This window comes from Lepisma saccharinum, chromosome 29 (genome assembly GCF_977018435.1).
Source record: "Lepisma saccharinum chromosome 29, izLepSacc3.1, whole genome shotgun sequence".
NCBI classification, from domain to species: Eukaryota; Metazoa; Arthropoda; class Insecta; order Zygentoma; family Lepismatidae; genus Lepisma; species Lepisma saccharinum.
This window is the reverse complement of record NC_139257.1, coordinates 33,474,799-33,494,808: the sequence shown is the minus strand read 5'-3', so window position 1 is coordinate 33,494,808 and position 20,010 is coordinate 33,474,799. Positions and strand designations below refer to the sequence as shown.

The window sequence follows — 20,010 nt, the reverse complement described above, 5'->3', positions numbered from 1 at the left end:
TTGGGTCAGATTCTTTAAACCATGAATTCATATGATAGTCAACTATGCAATTATCCAGTGTTCTAGTATCAATACACCATGTTCCATTCTCTTCAAACTCAATTCTGTTAATTTGTTTCGAAAAACATGCAAGAAAGATACACTTTCCGTAATGAAAAAGAGAGAGTGAAAGTGAATACTGATTGCCTCCTACAAATGTACAGCTGGGAACAGAGATGGGGTGAGTTGACATGTCATTGGCATCGCATTGTCCAAGTATACATTACCAACTAGCTATCTACACTAATTATCCTGATAAAGAAATTGGAATTTCCAGAATCCCTTGTGATCTGGTAAATACCATGCTTTCAGTTCATCATAAACCAAACAATGCCTTCTACAACATAGTGAAAGTCCAATTTACAAAAAATGCAACAGTATACCAAAAATAAGCATTTTTAAGCAAAATTATAGAAAATAGGTACTAACCCTCAAAATAGGTATTTATAGGTAACACAAAAGTTCGTCATTTGGAATGAATTTAAATCATTAAAGTGCATGTTCAACTACAAGGGGATAAAATCCAAACCCATCTCATCTGTTCAGAAGACTAATACGTTTTGTGAGATTCATCACAGGCACTATTATGATATGTTAAGAAGTTAATGTGTGCGTAAACTCTTCTCTTGATCTTCATCCATTGTGCTTTTTGACACTTCTGTCCAAAAGAAATATGCATATGCATGAATTTTACACCAACACATTGCAATGTTGCTTTGAAAGTGGAATGATGAAGAGGTATTTCAGGTACAACTGCAACTTCCTGTCATTATTCAAAGTACAATCACTGGGGCAAGTGTATGCCTACTAATAACCTAACTGTATCATTATAATGGTGATAATATAAACTCACCCTGAGGTAAAACAAATAATAATCTTTGAGTTCACCAAATGCAGGTGACTCCGAACTTCCCCATCTTCCATTTGGAAATTCATCCCAGTGCTGTGTCCTATATATGTAAGCCTTCGGCCTTGAAGTCCAGAATATTGGACGAACATCTTCCGAGCATCTCTTGTGGTTTGCAGCAAGTTTCCATGGCAATGGACGATGTGGTTCAGCAAGCCACAAACCCAGCTTTTTACAGATTTCTGTTGTTGCATATTCTCTGGAAAAAAAAAAATCCCCTTACAATTACAGCTATACTTTCTAGACAAAGAGTGTTACTTGAGTTACATTTTGGTCTCAATATGGTTGGGAGTAGGTATGGCCACAGATTCCGGGTGACTGATAGTTGGATAATCTGAATATTCAGATAAAACAAATTTGATTAATCTTTTGGTTACCACATATCTATAAATAGATACGTTGTCATGTTCGTAGTTAGGCCTCCTCGATGGCGCAGTGGTAGCATCGTCGCCTTGTAATCAAGGGGTCCCAGGAGGCAAATAGTGGTTCAGATCACACTTTAAACTGTAGGTCCAGTCCCAATTAGCCTTACGAGGGTCACTATTTATATTTTGAGCCTAACAATGAAATAACTGGAATTTGGCATTGAAAACTGCTTTATTGTTTTTCGAAGTATTCTCCTTTATGGTCAATACACTTTTGCATTCGTTCGAACCATTTGTCAAAGCAGTTTTTCCAATCTTCTTGAGACACCACCATAATATGGTTTTTGAACGCATCAACGGCGTCTTCCGCCGACGAAAATCGTTGTCCACGCAATTTATTCTTGACATTCGGGAACAAGAAGAAGTCATTGGGTGCCAAATCAGGACTGTACGGTGGATGACCCATCAATTCGATTTTTTGACTGTTCATAAAGTCGGTTGTTAGACGAGATGTGTGACGGCTGGTATTGTCTTGATGAAGAATGATCCGACTGCGTTTGTTTGTTTTCCGTATTTGACCGAAGACCTCTGGCAAACAAATTGTTGTGTACCATTCAGAGTTGACCGTTCTACGTTCCTGGATTGGGTTCATCTTGAAACACCCATACAGTCGACTGCTGTTTACGTTCCGGCTCATATGCATATATCCATGATTCGTTACCTGTTACAATCTTATATTCGTCATTTGAAGCACCACGATTGTATTTATTGAGCATTTGTTTACACCAATTGACGCGAGCATCTTTTTGAGTTTTTGTCAAATTGTGTGGGATCCAACGAGAACATACCTTTCTCACAGCTAAATGATCATGTAATATTTTATATATGCTGGTGGAACTAATGCCTATGGTTGCCTCAATCTCACAGTATGTCACATGACGATCTTGCAGTATTAGGTTTTGCACAGCATCAATGTTTTCTTGAACAACAACTGATTTTCAACGACCCTCGCGAATCTCGTCGGTGAGCGAATGGCGGCCACGATTAAATTCGTTATACCAGCGTTTCACAGTGGCAAAGGATGGGGCTTCATCGCCAAATGTGGAAGTAAGTTGATCGATGCACTCTTGTCTTGATAATCCACGTCGAAAATCGTAAAAAATCATCGCACGAAAATGTTCACGAGTTAATTCCATTTTATTGTTGTAGCGCAATCTCCAAGGCAACATTAACAACACAAATGAAGCTATTGACAAAACATTTGAAGTACGTTATGGTCAATAATGCCAGACGATTCCGTGCAAACGTCAAATCGCGCCTAACAATCAGTGTTGCCAAGGCTCAAAATATAAATAGTGGCCCTCGTACTGTGCATAAAGTGGACTTAAAACACCAACTCAATCAATCATGTTTGTAGCTTTTATGCCATAATGTTCCTATTATTCGCTAGAATTGCGATTTTTTTAAATATTATTGTTAACACATATATGTCGGCGACATAAGGGCTGTTGCACGTCCCTGGAAATTTAGTGTATTTTGACAATGCCCTGCACCTTGTTGTCCAGGGAGGGGGGACAATTTTTCTTCAGAAATATTGGAATTTTCCGGCTCCTACCCTCCCCCCGCATCTATAGATACACTCATTGTGCATAAATTGTATATAGTCCGAATCTATGGTTCATTCCGCGTATATTGGTACTTGATTCGTCTGTCTAGGGCAATTAGCCTCCGATCTACAGTCATCTATCTAAATTAAACTCTGGATTTTGCTAAATCGGCCTGCTCACCGGAAGCTTACCTGCAAAATGGGCTCGGTAATCAAAAGGTTAAGGATTTGTAGAAAATCTGTACAGTGAAATATGAAAGTGACAAATAAACTAAGAAGTAATGGATATATAATAAAACTATCCAGATCATGCACACACTGAGATGTAAAATATCCATATAATTCAGATAATGCAAATAACCAGACTACTTGGATATCGGAATATGCAAATCTGGTTATCTGATATCCATAAAAAAAAATCTGGATAAAATTTTATCCTGGTTTGGCCATCCCTAGTTGGGAGCACATCGAAGGGTTTCAAGACAGAATTAGGCATTCAATTGCAGGATAAATACACTAAACTAAGTGCCCCAACAGTCTTTGGAGAGGAAAGGCCTGCCTCGAGAGTTTTTGTTGGTCGACACATGGTCAACACACCAAATTACCACCACTGTTTGCTGGCTTTGGAGACTGAAGTCTGTTATTATTATTTACAATTGTTCTTCTCAACAAGCTGGGTGAACACTGAAATCTTGGAGATCCCAACAAGCATTAAAACCCATGACTGCTTGCACTAAGGAGGGCTAACATTTGTATACATGGGAGTTCCAATTACAGGTTATTTACAAAAAGATTGTTAAATTAGGTGCTCATATATCATGGGTTAAATTTGTATTTTTAACACAACGTTAACAGCAATTTTATAAATTCACCTATGTCTATATTGATTGACATCAATGGAAAGTATCAATTAATCTGTCCTATACCTAATATACAATAAGCACGCAATGCAAATTTTCAAAAGCGTATTTGAATTTGAGTGGCTGAAAATCGCTGCGGATGTAGATGTCAGTTTTTATGTGTAGGTTCCTTCTTGTAAGTAGAGAGTGAATCATCTGTACCTAGGTGCTTAACCTGTGCTCTTTAAATAGCATAAAAGCGAGGATTTCGTGAAAGAATCATCACACTTTCGTTGAAGGGTTTGAGGTGCATTTAAAAGCATTAAACTTTTGTAGGATTATTTTTGATAATATTTGTGTTTCTATGGCTGAAAGAAGATGATTGACAGATAGTGAGCGCTGACGTGCTGTCGGATGCATTGAAGCAGAACAGTCAATCAAAGATGTTGCCATTTTCTTTGGCGTTCATCATTCGTTAATTTCTCGATTATGGAAACAATTCCGAACAAGTCAAACAGTCGTCCGGAGACTTGTGCCTGGTCGTCCAAGGGTTACCGCCCCCTCTAATGATCGGTATATTGCTATAGTAGCCAAGCGGAATCGACGAGCGACCTCCACAACTGTTACATCCATGGTTGCAGCGGCACTTGGTAAGACAATATCTGCCAGTTCTGTGTGCCGAAGACTCCACATGAAATGATTGTAAGCCCAAGTATGTGTTTGTGTTGCACTAACCGTCCAAGCCAGAGGGGCAAGATTAAAGTGGTGTCGTCAACATGTCAATTGGACTGTCTCCGATTGGAGCAACGTCCTGTTCACGGACGAGTCCAGATTTGCCCTGCAATCAGATGATAAGCGTGTAAAAGTCTGGAGAGTATGAGGCATACACAATCAGGCCAAGAACATCATCGAACATCATGCATTCAGAGATAGCAGCATCATGGTGTGGGCTGGAATTTCAATGGGATATTGAACCGAGCTGCACATCTTTAAAAGCAGTTCTGTGACGGCTGCGCGGTATCGGAATAAAGTCCTAGACCCCATTGTGAGACTCTACGCTGCAGCAGTTGGTCCTGATTTCCTCCTTATGGATGATAATGCCCATCCCCATCAAGCCAACATCCTTGATGAGTACCTGGAAAGTGAGGGCATTTTTCATATGGAGTGGCCGGCGTATTTCCCCGACCTTAATCCCACTGAAAACCTTTGGGATGGCCTCGGGCATGCTGTCTGCACGTTTACCTCCTCCAGCCAGTCTCAGAGAGTTGGAAACTGCCCTAATGGAGGAATGGCCATTGCTCGCATCTGTGATGGTTGATCACCTCAGTGAAAGCATGGACAATCGTTATAATTGTGTAAAGGTCCGGGGTGGTCACATACTATATTAATGTAAGTTTTTTTTTGGTCACATACCATATTACTGTAAGTTTTCTTTGGCTTGTTTGCCTCTAAACATCATTATGTTAATGACCCAAATGTAATGTCATCATATAACTTACGAAAAGTAAATATTTTTTCATTTTTGTACACAATTCTTGTTATCTTTAATGCACAAACACATTTGCTACCTTCATGTGCAATTTTGTGTTAATCAAAGCTTTACTTTTCCACTTCTGTTGATTTTACCATCGAGTGCTTAACTTCTGGAAGCGTGTTTATATTAGATACTGTTGTACCAGGAAAAGAAAAACTGTGGTAAACTTGTGAATTAAAGTGGGCAGTTATTTGTTTTCTCCTCTTGCTTCCCTTATACTTGGGTCTTTCGGAAATGAATAAGACTGGCAATACTGCATTGTTCCAAAAAACATGTCAAGCAAACTTTGTTTTGCTTAATGGTCGGACATAGTTCTACATTCCACCACAAGATGGGTCTGCTTGCACCACTACCAGAGAATTGCTGACTCATAACGTGAACGGGTGTGAGTGAATATGTGGACAAGCTACGAAATGGAAAGTGATTCTCGTGGTCAGAGGTGGACTACGTGGTTCCGTTTAAAGAGGGTGTTTTGGCATCCGAAATTTATCGCCGACTTGTGGCCGTTTGTGGTGGGTCAACGCCTTCACAGAGTACGGTGTTTCAGTGGGTTCAAAATTTCAAAAGGGGAAACGAAAGTGTGGACAAAGGTGTCAGCAGTGGTCACCCAAAGTCAGCGCATACCCCAGCAGCAATCCAAAGTGTTTCCAACTTGATTATGGGAGATCGACGTGTAACAATTGAACAACTACAACATGAAATTGGTTTTGGGTGAGCAACTCTGCATGCAATCATTCATGAGGATCTGCAAATGAGGAAAATTTGTGCTCAGTGGGTGCCTCGCGATCTGACGGATCAGCCGAAACAACAGCAAGTGAACATGTGCAGAGAATTGTTGCGCCATTACAACCAAGAAAGAGAACATTTTTTCGAAACACTGGTGACTGGCAACAAATCTTGGTTCCTCTTCGAAACTCCAGAGAAGAAAAGGCAATCCATGGAATGGAAACACACTGGAAGTCCACGCTCCAAAAAACCTCGACTTACTCTTAATTCCCAAGAAGCAAATGAGTACAGTTTTGACTGGCTTCCTATTACCCAAACTGTAAACAGTGACAGCTAATGTGAAACTCTACGAAAGCTGCGACGCAGAATTCAGCAGAGGCGGAAAGAAAAATGGGCTCTCGGGGTGATTCTTCAGCATGACAATGCGAAGCCGCATACGAGCAGCCAAACACAGGAGGCATTGGCAACAATGGGATTTACGGTGCTCCCACATCCTACGTATTCACAGGATTTAGCCCCCTCGGAATATGCAATGTTCGACAAAATGAAGGACACTTTCAACCTAATGAAGAACTCCAGACCGCTGTCCGTGAGTGGTGCAACTCTACTCCAAGAGAGTGGTTCTCTGCAGCCATCAGGAAACTTCCTGATAAATGGGAGCGGCGTATTCAGTCAGGGGCAGATTACTGGTAATGTATATCTTTGTATTTATTTATTTATTAACGCCTTGTTTTAAATGGCAGAGTTAAGGCCGTACAAAGCCTTTTCTTCCACTCAACCATACACATAAAATTATACATTAGCTATTATATTCTACACGAAGTACATTAAGTCGTTTCACATAAGTCCACACACACACACATTATACTCATACACACAAGTCTTAACGCCCTGAATATAACACACAAAATATATAATACACAAAATACGATATTGTAATGCAAAATTTAAAATTGTATAGAAGTAATTACAAAGTATTTTAAGAATTAATGCACTTGCATATGCCCTTTGGTCTGCTTGACAGGGAAAATATAACAAATGTAGATTATATAATGCTTGTCCAATTCATTTCCGAACGCTCTTAATACCTGTGTGTTACCACATTCACTGCACTTATTTATTACGTCTCTAGTTTCGGCACTTAGAAACACTTGATACTCAATACATGTGAAGGCAACTTTTGAGAATGCTACCTGCTAACATATTTTGCCAATGTAGTAGCAGTGTTACAATGCAAGTAGCTGATTGCATTACCACTCTCTCATAGGTCACATAGATGTAAAAACTTGATAACAGTGCCAGAGATTTGATCTTCTTGGTACAGCAGTACGCATCATTTACTCAAACTTCTTCACAATTTCAGTAGAAAATTTCCTCACCTGTTCAGAGTGTAAAAGTGAACTCCCGGAGCCACTCCGAGAGTAAAGAGCTCCTTCATCATATCAACTGCCTGATCAATGCCATAGTTTCTGATGGCTTCATCATTGTCCTTGAGGGGCTGTAAAGTGTTCTGGATATCTTCTGGGACATCAAGCTTTGACAACTTCACCACATGCCTCAATGATTCGTAACTCTAGAAAAAGATGATGAAAAACCACTATTTACTGTTTATTGGTCAATTCAGGTACCATCAAGTGTGTCTGAGGGGTGAAGTCAGGATCTATGAGTAAGTGAGATAATAGGAGGGGGAAAGTGTCCAAAAATCTATTTTCATTGGCAATAATTTATTTTTATTTATATGACTTAAAAAGTTTCTTTCATAACCTTGAACTTCGACAACTGTCACAACTTGTTCTGTGAAATATAAATTACCGTACTTACCAGTGTATAAGACTTCGCATACACTTTTTTGTACACATTTTTGAAGAAAAGGCTGATCATTAGAGGCACATATTTCAGTTTCAAAAAGCAGTAAATTAACTAAAATTTCACTGTTATAGCGGTGAAAAAGCAGTATATAAAATTACATTTTGGCTTTAAAATTATGAATTTCATCCCAAATTTGATGTAGAAACTGCACTTACTACACAAAATAAACATATTCCTTCTAATAGCACATTTATGTCATTACCAGAATATTAACTTTATTACTGTATAAAGGGGTCCATTTTTGCTTCTCAAACTTTAGAGCAGAATTAATAAATTTTCCGTGAATTGCATAACTCTCAAGATAATTCTGACTTCAGAAAGTGTTGTGTTGGTAAATAAACTATAAATTTCGTGTTTAAGAGTCTGTTTCGCATTTTACAGTTCATTTTGCATTATTTCGTGACAAAACAGGGTAGGAAAATGCACGTCTCAACTTACAGAAACATGAAAAATCAACATTACAACATGTTATTTGACATACCGTGTTTTCCGTCAAAAATGAAATATGCGTGCCTCTACTGATCATCTTCATTAAAACCCAGATATTCATCTCCGAAACCTCTTCCTAATCAGAATTTGAATCCTCATACATGCGCATTAACTTTACTCTAACAAGCTGCAAGTAATCAAGAAAGAAATCGTCTGACTCTGAAAATAAAATTTCCAGAAATTAAGGCAATCAAAAACTGAGTACCGGTGTATAAGGTGCACCCTGTTTTTCAGACCTATTTTTAAAGGCAAGCAAATTTGCCGGCAAATACAGTATTTTCTGATAATATTCAGGTTGGCAGATACCTATCAGAAAGGAGTGAGAAGCAAAATAGCCAGCTTCACTGGGGATCTGACCCAGTACTCCTATAAAATAATGTTTACATTTTTTTAGTGAATTTTAACCCTCTTTTCCCATAACAATATCTTGCTCGCATGCTTATCATTACGTGAATGTGTACAATAATGTACACGTGTACAATAATGTACACGTCAACAGCTCTCATTGACTACATTGTTATAAATAACATCAATCAAACAAGAATAAATGTCTGATGAAAGGAGCGAGTATTCTCCTAAAATGTTACATTGAAAATTGTGTTTAAGTGCTTGTAAAAACCATGCAATACTGTGCCATGAAGGATAAGGCCTCATACATTCTTGATGTCGGCCATTTTGGAGGTGATGCGATCAACACCACACTGCAGCTGCCTTTACCCACGGGTACAAATTGATTTGAGGCTGGGTGAGCCATGGAGTAGCTTCAAGCAAGATAAAGGTCGGAAAAATTAATCACCCATCTGGAGAATCGAACCTGGGTCTCCCGCACTGGCAGTCAGACACCCTACCACCTGGCTCTAAAAACCATAAACTACACAAGAGTTAATTCTACAATGCAAGCAATACATACATACAAGAAAAATTCACTTGGTTTTTCAGGGCTATTGAAACAGGAACACATATGTGGAAATGCTAGTGTTTGAATTTGAATTTAAAATTTTGGGTGTGTCAGCTCTAAGGCTATTTTGCACCCGTCACATTATACGGGGTCCAGCCCCTTATTGTTACACATAACAACTCTAACGTTGCAGAACTAAAATCATAAAATATTCTGACTTTCGTTAAAAGCTGAGGCTGTAAAGGAGCACTCAGCACAAATAAGGACAAAACAAAGGACAACACAAACAAAATTATACTGGCCATGGGGCCAGTCGCCAGAGCCTCGTTAGTCTGCAGTACAAGGTGTACTACGTGGAAGTGAGGTTGACTATTGGGTGCACTACATGGAAGAAGCACCCCTTACACCCCGAAATGCTAGTGTTAAAAAGTACAAAAAAAATATATTCATATGAGGGTTAAAAAGCTGCAGAACTACACATTAAAAGTTGAATATAACTGGTTTGATCCTATGGAAATAACGTGTTTTAATAGCTCTGAAGAAGTGAAGTGACCATTTGGAATATTGGAGTATAATCTTCCTAAGTCATGCGAAGGTAAGCACCTCTTTTTAAATAAAATTGTGTGTGCGATAATTCAAAATGGAATCCAAAGGTCACATGACCCATTACAAATAATAATAATTCTGAAACCATACCTGAATTGGCATAATCCCTGGAATGATTGGTACCGTAATTCCCAAATCTCTACAATTCTTTACAAACTTGACAAATGTCTGTGTTTGGAAAAATAACTGAGTAATGACAAAATCAGCACCTGCGTCAACCTAAAATAGACATCAAAATTTTGTTTCAATTAGAAAGTTATTGAAAACAATGAACTGGATAATTAAAAACAAACAAATTAATAATGATGATGACAATTTGTAACAATTTCCATGAAATGGTCATGTTCTGCTTCATGATGCATTTAAAACTAAAGGAAATCAGTAAATACCGTATTTACTTACGAGGTGTGGCTAGAAAAACACCGGATTGATGTTGCTGTCGACAAATGGCAAGCACTTCAAGGTCAAGCAGTGCATGAGTGCATAACGTGATATCCTGCCTATCGACTGTGTGATTGCCCAGAGTGTGCGATGCTCAGTTCTGCCGTAGCTTGTGGACGAAGTGAACCATACGTCTGTGCTCCGTCGGAAAAATGTTAAATATGAAAGTGGAACAGCGTATCAATGTGAAGTTTCTTATGAAACTCGGAAAATCCACCACAGAAACTTATGGTTTGTTGAAGGAAGTGTACGGAGATGAGTATTTATTATGCATGCAAGTGTTTGAGTGGTTTCAGTATTTATCACGCACACAAGTGTTTGAGTGGTTTCAAAGGTTTAAAGAGGGACGAGAAGTGATCGCGGAGGACTTGCGTCCTGGATGGCCTTGCACGTCAAAATCGGAATCAATCATTGCAAATGTTGGTGAATTGATTCGACATCCGCGGGATTGTTTATATTGAAACTTCCCCCCATCAAAAAGATGTCTTTATTTATATCAATGCTATCTCTGTTAATTGTATACCCGAAGGTCAGTCAACCAACGTTATTACATTACAGTTCTGACGACCCTTCGTGATCGAGTAAGGCGACGACGACCTGATTTGTGCAAAGGCAAGTCATGGATTCTTCATCAGGACAATGTTCCTGCCTCACGGCATTGTCAGTCAAGGCTTTTTTTGGCCAAGAATGGGATCCCAGCGTTAGAACATCCACCCTATTCACCGGATCTTGCAGTGCAACCTTTTTCTTATTCCCAAAGGTCAAATCAGCACTGAAAGGAACCATATTTATGACCGTAGAATCTGTGAAAACAAAAGCGACGGAGGTCACGAACATGGTTTCAGAAAATGATTTCCAGCACTGCTACCAGGAATGGAAGATTCGTATGGAGCGATGTATCGATAGTGCAGGGGAGTACTTTGTACAATGTTCGCATTGTACAAAATAACCAATAAAAGATTTTGTAGCAACAGTCCGGTTTCTTTCTAGCCACACCTCGTATGTAAAATGCACATGCTTTTCCAAAATATTGGCTGCCAAAAACTGTAGTGCATATTATGCATGGAATAAGTCTGACAGTCAACATGAAACTATGCATATTTTTACTATGTCACTGTGTATAACAAGTATATATCAACAGGTGCAACTAGAAATTACCAGGTCGGGTTTCTTGAGGAATGATAATTAAAAAAAAATGTATAAAAGTTTAAAATAAGTTTCCAACCATTTCTTACTTTGTAATTTAACACTCTGCGACACCAAGAAAAGTGGCACCTTTCTGGCAGAATTCGAGCATGCACCTCCCGTCACAAAGGATACATATTAGTGTATTTTCTGGGCAGGAAATAATAGAAAATAACTTCCTGAGCACTGCTAATCCATAACATAATTTTGATCTCACTTTCTTCTACTACAGAATAAATAAGGTGGTTACAAAAGTGAACCCTTTGGGAAGGAAGAGGTGATGTGGGTTAGTGACTTAGTGGCATGCCCAAGGAGGAGTTGGTGGGGGTTATAACCCCCCCTCCCCTTTTGGACCAGTATTCCTAAAAAGAACATCAAAGGTAGGAAAATATGACAAAATGAGAGCTGACTCAGGCCCGTAGCTAGGCAGGGGCCAGGGGGGGCCTGTCAGCCCCCTTGACATTAGATAAACTATTTTGTATTCTAATTTCTTTGAGGTGAAGAGTGAAAATGTAGACAGCATATAGCTACCTATATGTTCACAAGTTCGGGAGGGATAAATTCACAGAACATAAACAGCAGCTATTAGATTTGTTCATCTTGTTTGCGAGTCGAAATCTAAGCACCAGCAAGTGTTTAGAAGATTCTCTAGACTTTAGAAAGTACTTTAATAGGGGAGCTAATCTGTGGGGGAGCTTCTTAATCCATAATTTCCCTGCCCCTGTTGCAGCCTCTCGTTTGACAAATATCTGGGACTTGAACGTCATCATCCACATTCCTTCTACAGCTGCATCAAATGCCAACAGATCCATAGTTTTGGGAACGAAGAGGAGTTTTATTGCTTCGGCCGGGGCACGGTAGGCACTATGATTGAAGTGAATATTGTACATTTCTATTTGTATGATATAAATTACCACCTGTATCATCAAAAATAGTATAGTGTGTGTATTAAAGGATGGTGTCAGTAGCAGTCAATTAACATTTCAATAGATGTTTTATAAGATATAGAAAAAAAACTGTAGTGTTTGCATGATATTTCTCACTTTTATGTTTTATAACAACATTATCCCCACCCCAATTTACCTAGATTTAATACTGTTAAACTTTTGAAAATGGACTTGGTTTACAAAGCCCCCCTGGAGATCAATTCTAGCTATGGGTCTGAGCTGACTACCAAAAAGTACATGTAAACCCCTCTTACAAAAATCCTGGGCGCGCCACAATGACTTATTGTATGCAAAAGACGATATTTTCTTTTTGCTCCACATAGCAGGTGACTCACTGAATAGGTATGATGGCATTCCCTCCTGATCAGCATAGCTATATTACGACCTCCAACTAAGGAAGCTATTTCTTGAACTGCACAATACATACGAGATATAATTGCTTGTCGCTTTTCCCAATCAAAAAACATATGCATTATACATGCATGCACAAATATGGTAATACTAACAACAAAATCTCTAGGAAGTACCAACTAGGGCAAAGCCAATACTATTTTGAATAGATACCATTATTGATGCTCTCATTCCACTGATATTGAGACTAGAAAATTATAACTATTCAAGGTAGTTCTGCTTTTCAGTATTCACAACACCCCACGAGATAATCATTTAATCAAGAAATCCATTTCTCTCTCCACAATGTTCTTTCAAAAATAATGAAATCATGCATTTTGTCACGTCAATTTTTGCAAATTGCAACAGATGCTTTCCAATAATGATACATTAGTATCAGCATTAGCTCAGGAGTAGTACAACCCTAAAGTGCTTTGTGGAACAATGCAGACTATACCACATTAATGCACAGGTGTTGTGGAACAATGCAGACTATACCACATTAATGCACAGGTGAAGTTCAATTCCCACGTTGCAATTTTATTGCTTCTAGGATGTCCTAGAGTTTGAAAACCTTTGTTGATGGAGGCAGTGGTACTTTGAAATTAATCGAAAAACCAAATTAACTTGCAAACACAGAAACATGGAACTTTACCTGTGCAATACATATATCGCATTTACCACACCAACTATACTACATGCACATATTTTTGGTAAATAAAAAAGAAAATTTCGGTACAAAAACAGTCTATTTCGGGTTCAAAAGCGGTAAATAAAATAAAATTTCAGTGTTATAGCGGTGAATAATCACATCAAAAGTACTATCTAAAATGACATTTTGGTTTTAAAATTGTGAATATAATCCTAAATTTGATTTAAAAACTGCACTTATTACACAAAATAAACTTATCCCTTCTAATAGCACATTTATGTAGTTACCAGAGTATTAGGTTTCTTCCTATGTAAAGGGGTCCATTTTTGCTTCTCAAATATTTACAGCAGAATTAATCAATTTTCCGTGAATTGCATAACTCACAGGATACTTCAGACTTCAGAAAGTGGCACGTCGGTATATAAACGGTAAATTTCGTGTTTAAGAACATATTTCACATTTTGCAGTTCATTTCGCATTATTTCGTGACAAAACAGGGTAGGAAAATGCACCTCACAACTTTTAGAAACACGAAAAAATGAATATTGCAACATGTTATTTCATATTTCGTGTTTTCGTCAAAAACGAAATTTGCATGCCTCTATGCATTAGGCAACTATATGTTATGCAAAACTTGTAATTTGTACCGTAGCATCTACACTACAAATTGCAGCTTTCCTGATGATGTAACTCGAACAGACGTTTTTGGGTTATCAATGAGGATAGAATAGTTTGCTCAGTTTCGGAAATTGAGATAGCTCTCAGCTTCAGAGAATATAATCAAAAGACACCAAACAAAGCGTGATCAATCCATCGTGGGTTTGAGCTTTAGTCTGTTGTATTTGTTGTTCTGGGAAAATTATATTTCACGTGAGACCAAGTTGAAACCTGACATCTCCATTCAGATTCATTTAAACTCTTCTGGGCCATGACTATGTCTTCTAGTATCTTATGCAATTGGACACAATTTTGGTTTCTGAGGGGAAAAAACCTGACAACTTTCGGTGATAGTGCTTCGTTAATCAGGATTTTTTGGCTTTGAATAGTCTGATGTATTCATGGTGGGTGCGGTAAGCATGGTTTTTAGTATTGTACAGGTGATGTTTATGTTCAAGAATGGAGGTGGTACTCATGGTCCTAACTTGGCAGGGGGCAAGGGGGGAGCTTGCCCCCCAAATTTTTCATGTTTATTAAAATTTACAAGTCAGGGTATCTGAGGAGCAAAATAAAAAAAAGTAATATATGTCACAGTTATTTAGAAAATAATCCTGGATGCTGTTTTTTGAGTATCTTCCCCCAAACGATAAGCCCCAAGCTTGATTTTGCTGCCTCAACATTAGGCCCAGTTTAATTCTGGCCCCTCAAAATTAGGCCCCAAGTCGGATTCTGCCCCACCCCCTTCCCAAAATTAGGCCCAACTTTAATTCCATCCCCTCAAAATTAGACTCAAGTTAAATTCTTCCGCCTTTAAATTAGGCCCGGTTTAATTTTCCCCTCTCAAAATTAGGTCCAGTTTGTTCTGCTCCCTCAAAGTTAGGTTCTAAGTTATGCCTATGGTGGTACTCCATCTCAGACATCGTAATCTTTGTTTAATGAAGAGAGTGGTTCTTCGAATTAATCGGAAAAACCAATTAAATTTGTAACAACCATAGACTACAAGGGAAATAATTAAATTTGCAATGAAAAAATATGGTACATCACCTGTATCATAGTCTCATGTAGCCTTGATGTTCATTGTGATGCTGTTTAATAATGGGTGATCTATAAAGAACGCTGGATTTGAAGTTGCAATAAATGAAATTTATTTTTGGAAAAAAAGCACAAAACACATACCATTATCTTCAGGAGATATTAAGGTTTAAACATGGAAAACAATATCAGGCATGTGACCCCCCCCCCCCCCCTACTAGCCCTACATGCAATCACTCTGTCCATGAAATTCACCATGAGTCGATCACACATTTCCCTATCAAGTGTGTTGAGGACATGTCGAATTTCTTGCTTAAGTTCCAACAAATTTCGGGGTTTGTTCTGGTAATCTTGTGACTTGGTGTACCCCCAACAAGAAAAAGTCACATGATGTCAAGTCACAATATCGAGGTGGGAAGGTTTGGTCTCCTCGCAACGAGATTATTCTGTCCGGGAACTTCTCACGCATCAGATTGATTGGTTCTTCTGAAGTGTTGCAAGTTCTTGTTGGAACCATACATTTTCGATGTTCATTTGATCCAAACGAGGTCAAAGAAAATCAGTTAGCATTGCACGGTAACCAATTCCATTTACTGTCAGAGCATTTCCTTCTTCATCTTAAAAAAGTAAGGACCGACCAAACCCCCCCTCCAAATCCCACACCAAACCGTAACTCTCTGAGGATGCATTTCCTTTTCCTGAATCACTCTTGGGTTCTCAGATATGGGGATATTCGGCAATTCTGCTTGTTTATGAACCCGTTTAAATGAAAATGAGCTTCATCGCTGAAAATGATGCGCTTTGCGAAACCCTCGTTCTCTCGTTCCCTTTCAAGGATCCAGTCAACAAATTGCAGTCGTTTTCCATGATCCGCTGGTTTCAGTTCCTGTGTTAACTGCACTTTGTACGCGTGCAAGTGCAGATCTTTCGTCAAGATTCTTTGCTTTGTTGATGGCGCCATATGCAGTTCTTGAGAACGACGGCGATACGATTTTCCAGGACTCACAGCAACAGAATCACGCACAACAGCAACGTTTGCTACAGTCCGGCGACTTCGAGGGCGTCCAGGGCTTTTGATGTCTTCCGTTGATCCAGTTTCTTCAAATTTCTTGATCAACCTACGAACAGTTGATTCGTTCGGTGCATGAAGATGACCAAGTATCGTACGGAGTTTCCGAACAGTCACCGCGAAACTTTCACCATTCTTGTAGTGCGTATTGACAATCAAAACTCGCTGTTTCTTACTGTACCTTTCCATGGTGTTAGCAACACACACAAACAGTGGAACAACTGAAACGCTTCTCAACACAAAACCTCAATGATAACGGATAACAACAATCGCACCAACAATGCTGCCAACCAAACAAAGAAAATATGGCATCCTTTTCAAATACGGCGTTCTTTATGGATCACCCTATAGTTTGTCCAGTGCACAGTATCCCAAATTCACAGGCAATGAGGTATACTTCTGGAGCATGGACTTTCAAATGATATTTTGGCAAGTTGTAGTAGACCTAATGTTGGGTAGTGGTTTGTGGATTGGGTATACTTCCATTAAATTCAACATAATTTTTGCCAAGCAAGTACCGTTTGCCTTTTCAGTATTTTTAGGTCAGAGAATACCCTGTTAGTCAAAATCTGCATTGTTAGCTAGTATTTTATGATATGGGTATCGCCAGCCGTCTGCATAATCTACCTAAATGCACAGCCATGAAAATAGGCAGCTGGGCAGAATTGCACTGGTGCCGCATACGGGAAAAGCAAAGCAAAAGCAGGACAAAAATCACTGGTTTCCTAGCAGTGTGTGGCAACGTCAACAGGGCTGTCCTGCCTAATTCGAGCATCAGATCGAACTCTCACAGGGCACTTTTGTGTCATCCCTGACCTTTCGAGCAAATACTGTCAGTTTGTATCACATGCATTGCAAAGACCAACTCTACAACAAGATATTTCATTCTTTTAAACCTCCAAAGACCCGGGGTTGTGCTCCAAAGCGGCAACAGTGCAAACTTCTGCCACCAGTCTAATTTCATGCCTGTGCATTCAGGGTATCAATTTTGTGCACTAAAATCACAAATCATATATTCTTCTTATGATCATTGACAGATAATATTAGGATCTAAGATTCGGTTATGAGAAACAGATAGTTTGAGTTAGGAACACTGTTCTTGCACATCACAGATTCATGGCTAACAAATGCTCACCTTTTGCTTTAAATAAATGAGATCTTCCTCATATGAAGAAGCCTCTGGGTGGCCCATTGGATATCCTGCAACACAAACTGTGAAATAATTACCAAAATTCTCCCGAATCAAGCGAACCAGATCAGCAGCATATTTTAATTCATTTCCTGCATACCTTCCTTCCAGCTCCATTGGTATATCTGTTAAGAAAAAGAAATCAAACAAAATTTAAATAAAAAGTGCAAACTAACTAAACAGTTACAAAATCTATCACATTCTGTAAACAAACATTTTTTTTCACAATGTATGTTTATAGAAATTGTAATTACATTCCACAAAAAAACTCAAAATTCTGATAATTCTATTTTACAGTTTCTCATGGACCTAAAACCTACAGATTGCTTCTTCTATGTACACTCATGTTCATATAAAGTGGCACATTTTATAAGGTTTAACAAGTGAAGAAAGTGCCACTTTATCTGAACAGGACTGTACATATTGCTTGATATATTAAACATACGTAAGTGCAACTGAATACAATATCACACCTTTAATGCACTTTGCATTTGCCTATTCCTGTAGTAAATATAACTTATGCATTGAAATACTAATTTTTAACATTACATGAAAATTTCATATATTTTTCTATTCGTAGTTATCGGGAGCTGCATTTTATTAGCTGTGTAAAATGAAGCAAAGTGTTTCTCATAAACAATTGAAGCAGATTTATTGCTACGTTAGGGACACCTCATTGCCATCACAACATTTCATCCATTTCGTCACATGACACATAGATACAACATATACTGTACGTAGGCAGGCAGATGACATTCAAAAATTCCACTCACATAAGCACATACAAAAAAACAGAAAGATATTTAAATGCTTCTTTGTTTGAATTGTTGTTGTAAGTCCACCTTTATGCACAGATAAGCTAATTGGGACTGGATCTGAACAACTATGCAACTTGCCTCCACCTGGTATTGAAAATGGGACCCCTTCATTACAAGGCGATAATATTACTACTACACCATTGCTTGTAAGAATAGTACATTAGAAGAATACATAATATATCCTCTTGAGTTAGCCACTCAATTCTAGACCTAGCACCAGTGCTTTTATCTGGATTTAATGGTTAATTTTGTTGAGTGATTGATTGATTAAAGAAGGGGTAAGAATAGTTGAAGCAATAATAGTTTAAGTATTGCGGTAAAATTTATTTCACTTGGTACACCACAAGAAAGGTAAAAGGTTGTTGAGGATTTCAACGTAACCAACATGTGCATATTGTGCAATCACAATGACATTTTTTGGTGCAATCAGCAAAGTATCCAGTCGACTAAGCACAACATAAACTTGCTTTTCATTGCTGATGAAAACCTGCTGTGAGTATTAATATAATGTCTCCAACGTTAAGTCAGATATAATTTTGTACTCAATGTACAGCGTAGTAATGGATTTGTAAATTGCCCAACAGAATGAATAAAAAAATGTAAATACATATGTCAAAAAACAATTTTTTCTTTGTGATATTTGCTAGTTAGGCAACAAAGATATTTGTTGGATATGAGAGCAGACGTTTGAGACAAAATTAGAAACATAGGCCCTGGGAGCTATTATTCGCATATGGGGGGAAGTATTAGTAAAACATTTGACTCAAATTTGGTGAAGGAGGTACGAAAATCTATGCTTACCCAACATGCGGACATCTATAGCTAAGGTTCTGAAATTAGGCCTAATAGCACATCTGTAGCATTGTCAAATTATTCTGATTAGTTTCGTTATTTTATTTCAGTTATCTGCAACTATTACCTAACCGCTAAGACGGGAACGAGCAATGATATGATGAAATTGATTAAGGACACTGAGAAAGAACGTCCATACCCAGGCTGGGATTCAAAACCAAGACACTTGGTGACGTAGCATGATGTGTAAACAACTTTACCATGACACACAAGAGTTGTAAAATACTGCAGACACTGGTTACAATAGCCAAATATCAGTAGTAATTGGTATAGCCTAACAAGTTAAGTCCCGATATGCGCAGATCGCTTCGGAGCACTTCCTATTACGTCATCCTCCCCACCACTCTTCTACGTACTGGTCTGGCCTTAAGAGTACGAGTGGTGCCAACTCAGCAAAATTAAGCTGAAACAAATATGACAAACGATTTTTACTGTGTGGATTTATGGTGCCAGCTCATATCAGTTTATCAGTGGTTCATTTGATTTAATTCGGTCTTTGAAAATGTGTGCGGAGCGCAGATCGTAAACTGTAGTATTACATACGCGCGTTAAGGTTTATAACGAATAGAAACTTCTGGGCGAATGACTTCATTTTCTGAATGCGACATCGAGCAGTGGCCTGTTTTTTTCCAAAAAAAGCAGAGTGGGGTGGGGGTTCTTTTGTTTATCATACATCAATCACTACCAGAAGGCAATCTGATAACACGCTTGCCCGTGTTCTTTTTTAAAGCATTGAAATGTTCTTGCTCTTTACTCTTGGCTGCATATTTTTGAAATGCAAATATCAAATCATGCCGGGTGCAACGAAATCCACAATCTGCTCTGGAAAGCCCGTTAGAGGACAGGCCAGATAAATTGTTTACAATGTTGCAACATATTTGCAAAATCAGGAGTTACATA

General features: G+C 38.5%; 1 protein-coding gene across 3 annotated transcripts in view; it reads right to left on the bottom strand.

Moving 5' to 3' along the window:
- Positions 1 to 20,010, bottom strand: part of LOC145981496 (methylenetetrahydrofolate reductase (NADPH)) — a 59,397-nt gene that overhangs the window by 19,933 nt on the left and 19,454 nt on the right. For all 3 annotated transcript variants that reach the window (XM_083114765.1, XM_083114766.1, XM_083114767.1), the window contains 4 exons: positions 17,387 to 17,565; positions 9,969 to 10,097; positions 7,396 to 7,589; positions 893 to 1,145 (listed from right to left, as the gene is read on the bottom strand). In XM_083114765.1, coding sequence (XP_082970891.1) covers positions 893 to 1,145; positions 7,396 to 7,589; positions 9,969 to 10,097; positions 17,387 to 17,565 — 755 coding nt within the window. The remainder of the gene's footprint in view (positions 1 to 892; positions 1,146 to 7,395; positions 7,590 to 9,968; positions 10,098 to 17,386; positions 17,566 to 20,010) is intronic.